The sequence below is a fragment of the Schistocerca nitens genome, chromosome 8 (assembly GCF_023898315.1).
Source record: "Schistocerca nitens isolate TAMUIC-IGC-003100 chromosome 8, iqSchNite1.1, whole genome shotgun sequence".
NCBI lineage: Eukaryota > Metazoa > Arthropoda > Insecta > Orthoptera > Acrididae > Schistocerca > Schistocerca nitens.
The window spans coordinates 383296021-383307150 of record NC_064621.1 but is presented as its reverse complement, the minus strand read 5'-3'; the positions used below and the strand labels follow the sequence as shown (position 1 = coordinate 383307150).

Sequence of the window (11130 nt, the reverse complement as noted above, 5' to 3'; positions counted from 1 at the left end):
TGTCTGGATTTTGGAGCATCCAGCATATTTCAAAATACTGGAAGGATGGTCGGAGTCATGGTGATAGCTCAGAGTGGGATATTTAATAGTAACTGCATTTGTAATGGTGTGTTGTGGAATGTTGTCAGGATTTTATAAGATGGACTTGTGGCTTTCAATTAGGATAATACTAGTGTGATCTGGACATGATGAACATTCCAATCTGTGTGGAAATAGTCTGGATTGGTCTGATGTGTAGTATCAAATCTGGAGAAAGACGGGTATTGTGTGTTAAATGTAAGTTTACTGGTTTCAGTAAGGTTGAGCAAGGAGCAGAGGAAGCAAGCATGACCCAATATAGACCATAACTGGGTGAGGATCCGTGTGCAGAGAACAAGCCATGCTGCTGGAATCCTAAACTGCACTTCTTGCTCCTGCGAAATTAGAAGTCACACACGGAAATAAAAATAGCTTAAATGTTGTACATAAATGAAACTGTCTCATATATTGACATGTTTAATATAGATCTTAATTGGAAGAAAAGGGAACAGTACTAAGTACAGTGAAGTACAACAAAGCAACACTGCAGTCAACAATGACTACCTCACGCAGTACTGTCAGTTAAGTAACTTGGCTGTAGCCAAAAACAATTGCCTACTGGTCGTATCCTTCAGGTGTCTACCAACTTCTACTGATTCAGGATGAAGGAGCAGACTGGCCAAATTGTAGCCGATCACTCCCTTTTGGAACCAGGATCTCTACTGTAGTTTGCCTCGCAAGATTTGGGGAAGCATTAATGGTATCAGGGATTGTATCTGTGTCATATCATGTGAAAGCAGGGTCAAGGACACCAATATGAAATTTTGAAGGGAGGGGGGGCTGGACCTGGTGGTATGGAGTATTTTTGTATTTTAGAAGATGAATGATGGCTTGTAAATAGGCACAAGAAAGTTACAGTTCTGAATGTTAAAAGCATATGTAATACTGACTTTTAAATAATTTTCTTGAAAGAGAAACACTAGACTATACCATGGTTTTTCCTTTCCCTAGGAGTGGGAGGGGGAGGGGGTGGGGGGAGTTCGGGAGAACTTGAAGCGAGGTATGGGCAGGGGTGCAGATTTCATGGCCATTGAAGATGTCAATAAAAATGATGCCACTACTGTTCTGCTGTTTCTCAGACTCGCTGGTTAGAGTGCATGTAGATAATGGCAAGGATTAAAGTGTGTTCTGGAAAAACGTTAGTGAAGGTGAGGTGCTCTGTTGGATTATTTGGAAGGGGTAGGTGGGTAGAAAAGAGTCATTTCAAAGATGACAATAATAACTCTGCAGAGGCTTTGTGATTGCCAATACAGTGTAAGGTGTAAGGAAAACACGTATGGAATGATGTGATTGGAGGAAGGCATTGTTAAGGAGGAGTTGCCTACATGGATTTCTTCTTTTCTGAGGTTATGAGTAAGGAAGCGTTATTTAAGTGGACGGAATATTTTGGTACAGGATACTATACATCTGCTGCACCATTTCAGTGTGTTAGATGCTAGAGGTTATGTTTGAATGAGTACAGTATTTAGACCATAAAAGAAGTGGGCTTGACTTTCTCACACGTGACGTGTGTATTAAGATGGAAGATGTGCAGGCACCAAGGGTTTTTGTTGTAGGAACTGATTGTTTCAAATGAGTTAATATTTCAGAGCACTAAGGTAACAAAACGGATGATATCTTCAATGGTGGGTAGCTGACACAGAGAGTTATGGTATCTAGTAGCTTACCAACAGTTTGTATGGGGTCAGTGAGACCAGGATTTTGCGAGGGCGTGGTTATTGCTGTTGTTGCTTCTTTCAAACAATCGGCTAGTCTCCTAGCCGGCCAATCAGGAAATTTAGTCAGAAATTGTCAGGTGATATGTCGATGTTGTATACTACACTGAAGTGCCAAAGAAACTGGTATAGGCATGCATATTCGAATACAGGGATATGTTAACAGGCAGAATATGGCACTGTGATTGGCAACTACTATATAAGACAACAAGTGTGTGGCGCAGTTGTTAAATTGGTTACTGCTGTTACAATGACAGGCTATCAAGATTTAAGTGAGTTTGAACGTGATGTTATAGTCAGTGCATGAGTGCAGAATATCTGAGGTAGTGATATGGTGGGGACTTTCCTGTACGACCATTTCCAAAGTGTAACGTGAATATCAGGAATCTGGTAAAACATCAAATCTCTGACAACGCTGTGGCTGGAAAAAGATCCTCCAAGAACGGGACCAATGACAACTGAAGAGAATTGTTCAACATGGCCGAAGTGCAAGCCTTCTGCAAATTGCTGCAGATTTCATTGCTGGGCCATCAACAATAGTCAGCATGCGAACCATTCAACAAAACATCATTGATATGTGCTTTTGGAGCTGGACACCTACTTGTGTATCCTTGATGACTGCATGACAGAAAGTTTTATGCTTTGCCTAGGCCCAACTACACCGACATTGGACTGTTAATGACAGGAAACATGTTGCTTGGTCAGATGAATCTTGTTTTAAATTGTATCGAGCAGATGGACATGTATGAGTGTGGAGACAACCTCACGAGTCCATGGACCCTGCATGTCAGCAAGGGACTGTCCAAGCTGGTGGAGTCTCTGTAATGGTGTGGGGCGTGTGCAGTTGGGGTGACGTTGGACCCCTGATACGCCTAGATACGACTCTGACTGGTGACGTATGTAAGCATCCTGTCTGATCACCTGCATCCATTCATGTCCATTGTACATTCCGACGGACTTGGGCAATTCCAGCAGGACAATGCGACACCCTATACGTCCACATTTGCTACATAGTGGCTCCAGGAACACACTTCTGCTGGCCACCAAACTCCCCAGACGTGAACATTATTTAGCATATCTGGGATGCCTTGCAGCGTGCTGCTCAGAAGAGATCTCCACCCCCTCGTACTCTAACGGGTTTATGGACAGCCCTGCAGAGTTCAAGGTGTCAGTTCCCTCCAACATTACTTTGGACATTAGTTGAGCCCATGCCACATCGAGTTGCGGCACTTCTGCGTGCTACGATATTTGGCAGGTGTACCAGTTTCTTTGGCTCTTCAGTGTATATGTAAAAAGATTATTGATGCGGACTGCTTCAAAATCCTTTGTTAAAGAGGTCGTTTTGGGGACGACGACGTGGCGTGGAGCTGGAAATATCTTTAAAATGATGTAGTCTACGGAAAAGACTGATCCCCTCCACAGATACTAATCGGAAAATTATGTGTTACCATACCACTTACCACTCTAATGTGCGGAGTTACGAATGCAAGATCTCACTGAATCGATCATTGTAATTAGATTGAAAAAATTTGCATGCAAAGTCATGATATTTCCGTTAAAACGATTCTTTTTGAAAATAAATTTCAGTTGTATTCAAAGGATAATTTTGTCATTCGAATGATGTGAAATCACGGATAACTCATTACGCTGCACGGTTGCCCACGGCACATCTGAAGGCGCTCGTGCATAGAACTCTGAGTGTATTAACATTTAACATCCTAGAGTTGGCGATCGTGTCAAAACAAGTGATGACGTTTGTTCTGATGTGAGCGTAAACAACTTTCGTGTTGATGTGCAAATGTCAGAGCAATACATGTAAGCTATGTTGAATATGACAGTGGATGTCCAGAAGAGTTGTAATCGTATGTTAAGTGAAAGATTGTAATTTTGCCCTTCGTGGTATTGCAACGCTGTTGTAACGGATGAAATCGGTGATTACGATAAAGTATCTAGGATGGCCTGTTTTCTATTGAACGGTTGCAAAACAACTGTAAAGATCCCGTATGTTGAGCAGACAGAGAATTACACTGTTTACCACATTAATATCAAAGTAGGGGACATTGAGTGGAAAGTTCAACACAGATACAACGATTTTGTGGAATTGCATGAAAAGCTTGTTACTGACAACGGGGTAGCGAAGGACATTTTGCCACCGAAGAAAGTAATTGGGAATAGAGACCCAGCTTTTATAGAAAAGAGGAGAGATGGCCTAGAGAAATACTTGAGAACAGTTATTCATTTTCTACAGAAAGCAATGCCCAGGGAACTTGCTTTGTTTCTTGATTTTCATCTTTATGACATTTTATTTCTTCTCCAGAACATGGCCTTACAGTTTTTCATTGAAGGAGACACATTACTGCAGAATTCGAGGCATTACACCTTCTCACCTTTACAGGTAAAAAAATAATGCAACACTCCATTTATTTGAATATAAAGCAGAGGTTTACGAAAATATAAGTTGCGTATTTTAAAGATGGGGAAAATAGATAGAAATTGCATTGTTAAGAGCTTCAGTGCCGAAACCTCTCAGTACTACTGTCTTGAATCTTCCTGTTGCTTGCTATAAATCGAATAACCTCATTGTGACGATTAACCCCAAGTATGCTCAAACAGTTCATTTTTGTGTGTTCTCGCCAACTTTACTAATAAAAAGATGGACAACAATTATGTTTGACAAAGACGCATTCTTTTTAGCACTACAGTGGCAAAAATTCCGATAATTTTATATAAAACTGTAACCTAAATCCAGGTTTTTCCATTGTTTGTCGTAGCCCACCCATGATACATTACAGGTATCTTTTCATACATGTACAAAATGTACAAATTGGAGTTGGATTGGACATGTGTGATGCACGGGAAATCAGCCGTGGACTTTACACTGCAACAGTCCCAATTTGAACCTTTAGCAATTAAGGAACTACAGAAAACTGATGACTGGATGGATGGACTTAGTTTGGAACCCCATTCCTTTAAAAGAAGAGTCCAATGCATAATACTGAGCCATCTGACATGGCATTGTTTTTGGAAAATAACAGCAAATGATGTCAATATATCAAAAGACTACAAACAGCCTTCATCATGCACAAGATTTATTTTCCTGGAACACCTTAACTTTATTCTATTGTGCTTCCAAACATATACATATGAACTTAAGACAACAATACTTAAATAATAACACTTTACTACTTTTCTTATATGAGATCCATTTTGTTGTGTTAATGCATATGCAATTGCATCTGGAAAACACACACACACACACACACACACACACACACACACACACAGCGATGTATCATGATAAGCTGACACATTCACTTAAACTGAGTAAACATTTCTGACAGAGAAATATTTTTGTGTGTGGAAGTTGAGTGTGAGCAAGGCAGTGGCAGAGGAGATGAGTTTGACACCAACACTGTGTGACATCATACTGGAAGGAGAGCAGATTGAATGTGTGAAAAGTTTTAGTTTTCTGGGTGTTGTCATATCAAGTCATGGAAGTGCCAAAACTAGAAATTTTAAACAGAGTAGCGAAAGAATCCATCTTCTTTCACCAAGTATGAAACCGAATCTGGGACAATGGAGTCCCTATAAGAGCTAAACAGACCACATATAAAATCTATCTCCTGCCAATGTCATATAGTCTGGACGCCTGTGTAATAAATAAGAGTGAATAGAGTCAAATACAAGTATGTGAAATGAAGTTCCTTAGATTGGCTCTACGTAAAACCAGGAGAGACGAGTCAGGAATAAGTATGTAGGGAGAGACTTGTACCTGACCATGACGATGGAGGAAAGACTGAATGAATGCTGTGAGACTGAAGTGTTTAGGTCATGTGAAGCAAAGACATCTAACTCAAACTCCACATCAGTATTTGGAGAAGAAGGTACCAGGAAAAAGATCGATTGGGTGGCCTAGGAAGAGGTGGAGAGACAAAGGTCTCAAAAGGAGGGAAGTAACGTGAAATGCAGTGGAGAGAGGAATGCTATTCCAGGACAGAAATCAATGGAGGCTTATTGTTCACAAAGTTCTTACTTAGCACATTGGACGAAATCCTGATGATGATGATGATGATGATGATGACGACAACAACAAACCACATCTCCAAGAGTATGGAAAGAATGGAAAACATGAAAAAAATTACAAAAAATATTAAAAGGTTTTTAACATTGCTGTAAAGCTTTTTTCTCCCTTCAACCTCTTGATGTATGCTGACAATGCATTATAAAATATGACATTGTGTGGCTCATATGTCATGGGTTTTAGTTGTTCTTGCTTGCTCTGTGTGAGGGGATGCAGTTGTGTGTCGTGTAGTTATGATAGTTGCTGTGAGTTTGTAGATCATCAAGTTTAGATCTGATCATCAGTACATATTTGTTTACGTATAGAAATATCTGGTGTGCCCTTGTAGAGCTGAGTGACATGACTCAAATAGCACTATTGTGTTATGTATAAATTTTGTTGAAGCAACTATTAGTTTTATCCCAGAATACTATTGTATAATGTACGGTGGACTGGAAGCACTCAAACTGTACGACTTTGCATATCATGAAATGATTGCCATGGCAAAATCTGCTGAATTGGGTATCTGGAAAAGTTTCATTACTTGGTCTTAAAATTTATAATTTGATCCCTAACAGTTTTGTAGATTGTACGTTTCTTGTTTCTGCGCCCCCAACACCCCATCATCATTTTAAGATATAGATATTAATTCATTTTCCATTGAATACAATTTTTTTTCCTCGCATTTTCAACTTGTTGCTAGTGTGCTGTGAATGTATCGACTTGATCAGTAAATATACACATCAAAGATTCCTTTGCACTGCTCACTATAATCCTGGTCATCTGTGAAGTGCATGATCATAGCTGCCATGTCTGAAGTCTGTAGGTAATTTATGTATTGGGATACATGAGAGGACCTACCAGACTACCTTTTGGTGCACCTACTTTGGCTTCCTTTACTTCAGATGCCAGTCTGCCTTTAAATTAAATCAGTTGATGTAAGTCCACAATACGTGCTTTTGTGGCTATGATTTGAACCACATTACTTTTCTACCCATCAAGTAATTCCACTTTGTCTAAAAGAATTGTTACTAACAGAATCAAAAACTTTAGAATGATATAAGGTGATCCCTACAGTACTTTTGTTATTTTCTGGGTTTCAAATTATTAAATCTCTATAAGACACAATTACTGTCTCTGTGCTTCTACTTGTTTGAAAGCCATGTTTTCTACTATTGAGTAATTTGTGGCTGTTTATGTTTTGGCGACTTCCTGTTTCATTAATCTCTTAAAGAAAACTTCGAAGCATGCTGAGAGGAGTCAGTAGTTTTCAACCGAGTACCTGTTGGTGCTCTTGAAAAATGCTTTAACTTCTGAAATATGTAGTCTCTGAGGAAACAGTACATCAGTAAACCATAGATTAGCAATGTGTACCAAAGGTTTTTGTGACCTGTAAAGCAAATTTGGTTCTAAGTGACAGCAGCACTACTTTTAAGCCTGGTGACATTTTACATTTGCACATGTGCTGCTTCCTGTACACTACCTGTAACTACCCCCAAACTACAACTGGTCTTGAATTTATCCATGCTATCAACATACTCACTGTGGCCTATTATAATTAGCAGGTTGTCTACATTCTGACCCTTCCAGTAATAAAGATGACATCTATGATGGTTTTTGTGCAGCCTCATGCAAATGTAGAGCTCCAATATGGTTTCCGTTCAGTGCTAAGTTTCTTTTGTTTCACTCTTGGCAGTTTGTTATCTGTGAAACATGGTGATAGTTCAAAAATCTTCTCCAGTCAACAAATTTTGTAGGTGGATTTTGCCTATTTAATCTTGAACTATACATCACACCAAGTAAAGTAAACCTGAAGATTGGCTTGAACACAATAGTTCTTTATAGTGTGTTGACTATTGAAGTGGGTGTACCCTTCTTATCCTCTATAATGAGAAGCTCCTTACACAGACAGTGAAAATGGAAATACTGTTTAACTTTGTGAAGGACAGGCATCATTGTAACCTGCCACACATGTAATCACTTGGAAGGGGCATTGATCACTGTGGCTAACCACATGTTTTTCTCAGTTTACCACTCAGGGGCGGTAGTTCTCTCGACTAATCAATTAACTGTTGACTAAAGTTTCACTAGATTGCATGAGAATCACAGTGCAGCACTTTTGCCATGTGTTTTCAACAGAAGCAGATATTTGATGTATTATTTGTGTTGTTCATAGAAGTGTCATGCATTTCTCTCTGTATCTCTTTATCATACAGCTGTTTTTGGAAGTATTTGTTTATATTTATTTGTTGACCTTCCATATATCTACACATGACATTACTTTTTATTCAAATAGAATTTTATGTACATCACAGGTGATTTCTGTGTGGTTAGTGATGCTAACCATCACCCTTCTTCTCCATCTAGAATGTCTCACCGAAAAGAATAACAGAGGAAGAATGTTATCAAATATTATTTGATGAAATTCTTTCTAGTAACAACAGTGTTGACAGTGATAAAAGTAATGACAAAGACGCAACATTCACCTTTAGGTCAATCCATATGAAGTGGTGCAGTGATGGTTGCTTGACCATTTTTAAAATAGTTTAATTTTTTTTTTAATATGTGATTGCCCTATATTTGAGAAGTTCAAAACAGTTTTATAAAATAACTTATCTTGCACCTTTACTGGATGGCGGCTATTTTTATTTGTAGGCACGTGACAATTTTTCAGTCTGGAGACATTGGCGAAAATTTGAATATCTCTGCACTGGGTTAAGTTGCAACATTGCAATTGACATGATTGTTTTTAGAAAAACGCCCTCTACAACATTGTCTGCTACGCAAAATACCCTAAATTCACAAATAACCAGTCAAAATGACCTCCAAAGTTTGGTATCCAAATCTTCAAAAATCCACTTTTTAGGCCAAAAAATAACAAACAAGGAGTGATTTATGGGAGTCAATTTTTTTCCTATAGTTAGATATCATACACTACTAGCCTCATATCTAGCAAGAACACTTACAAATGTTTCCTTAAATTTTTATGAATTTTTGAAATTTGAAAATTTTCATTTTTTTTTAAAGTTTGGGGCTAGTTATGTCAGGTGAGACTGAATATAAAAATATGATTTTTGCGCAGTTTGTACACCTATATGATAGCAAAATACTGAAGAAAATGACCTCCAAAGTTTGGTATCCAAATTTTCAACAATCCCCTTTTTAGGCCCAAAAATAACAAACAAGGAGTGATTTATAAGAGTCTATTTTTTCCTATAGTTAGATATCATACACTACTAGCCTCATATAGAGCAAGAACACTTACAAATTTTTCCTTAGTTTTTAATGAATTTATGGAATTTGAAAATTTTCATTTTTTCTAAAATTTGGGGTTAGTTAGCTCAGGTTGGACTGAAAAATATGATTTTTGCACAGTTTGTACATCTATATGACAGCAACATACTGTAAAAATTTCAACATTCATATCTGACTGTGAACAAAAATATGAATTTTTGGAAGTGAGGAGATAATGCACATTACTCTAGAACTGATGTTATGGCTGTTGCCTATTCATGTGAGATATTAACAACATTACTGAAATTAACATTTATATTATTTTGAAATACTCAAAATAAATATTTTCAATTAACATCCTTCGAGATGCGACTGTTCCTAAACCTGGTGGTGAATGTTAAGAACACATTTCTTCAGACAGCTTCTGCGATAAATAATAAGACCTCCAGTTGCTGTGGTAAGTTCAAGCACTGAAAGTTTCCTTAAAACATTTTTTATTGGTATCCAAACTTTCTCACTAGTAGATTTCTTGAATGATGTTCTTGGGGCAGCAGGGTAGTAAAAATGCACAAAAACATCATTGTTTTCAAAACATATTCTTTCAACCTCTGCAAACCACCTCTGTGCGTCATACACACATGCCACTATGTCATTCAACGTTAAAGACAGAAATGTAATTTTACTGACACAATGATCCTCATAAAAATACGGTTTCTGATGTTACGTAGCATCAAACTAAGTTTTCTGCACTGCCAAGGAATTTGTGGAAACACCATCCTTTTATTGCTGAACAGTTTTCAATTGTTTTGAAGTGGTGTTATCATATGCAGAACCACTTATTCTTTCTTGATCAGAAATTTTATAATTTTTATTCAGTAGATGGGTAAAAGGGACTGGAATGAGGATTTTCTGGTAGGTCAGTCATGGCCTGTTACCTTGTATGGTGAGTCATCTTCAGATGTAGAAGTAACTTTGGGTATACAACAGGGAAGTGTATTGGGACTTTTTCTGTTCACGTTGTATATTAGTGACCTTGCTGACAGTATTAATAGTAACCTCAGACAATTTGCAGATGATGCAGTTATCTGTGATGAAGTACGGTCTGAAAGAAGCTGCATAAATATTCAGTTAGAAGTTGATAATATTTCAAAGTGGTGGAAAGATTGACAACATGCTTTAAATGTTCAGAAATGTAAAATTGTGCACATAAAAAAAAAAAAAAACATGGTATCCTATAACATAATATCAACGTGTCATAATTGGAATTGGCCAACTCATACCTGGGTGTAATACTCTGTAGGAGTATGAACTGGAATGATCAAATAGGCTCAGGCATGGTAAAAACATTTGTATGACATAACCTAGAATGTTACTGAAATGTGTAGGACCCATACCAAATAGGACCAACAGGAGATATTGCACATATACAGAGAAGGCCAGTATGTAAGATCACAGGTTTGCTTGATCAATGGGAGAAAGTTACAGAGAAGCTGCAGAAAGACTCTTGAGACATAAACGATTATGAGAAAGCCTACGTACAAAGTATCAAGAACCTGCTTTAAATAATGACTCTAGGAATATACTGCAACCTGCACTTATTGCTCCCATAGGGGTCTTGAAGCCAACGTTAGGTTAATTACAGCATGCACAAATGCATTTAAACAATAATTCTTTGTTCAGTCCGTACATGAATGGAAGAAACACTCGCAACTGCTACAATGGGACATACCCTCTACCATGCAATCCACATTGGTTTGCAGAGTATAGATGTAGATTTAGAAGTGATTCCAATACATGTGATTGTGTCTCGTCGCAGATCATTTCTTCATGCATGGGGATGGTCTGTTTGACTGATACAGGCAGCACTTCAAACAAAAGAATGACATAAGCCATTGTGCCAAATTATGAGTTTTGAAAAGACTGTTCCTAGGTGTAAAACATTACTAATGTAAAGACTTGAGACTTCTACCAGCTCAAAACTAGGGAATCCACTGGGAAAGAAAACTTTCCCATTCACCTGTCACTCAAACGATTCCTTTTCAC

General features: G+C 38.0%; 1 protein-coding gene across 2 annotated transcripts in view; it reads left to right on the top strand.

Annotated features, from left to right (window-relative positions):
- Nucleotides 1-3538: 3538 nt before the first annotated feature.
- Nucleotides 3539-11130, top strand: part of LOC126199083 (nischarin) — a 91613-nt gene continuing 84021 nt past the window's right edge. The window contains exon 1 of one of the 2 annotated variants that reach the window (XM_049935823.1): nt 3539-4188. In XM_049935823.1, coding sequence (XP_049791780.1) covers nt 3748-4188 — 441 coding nt within the window. In that variant the 5' untranslated portion in view covers nt 3539-3747. The remainder of the gene's footprint in view (nt 4189-11130) is intronic. The other variant, XM_049935822.1, reaches the window with a different exon arrangement.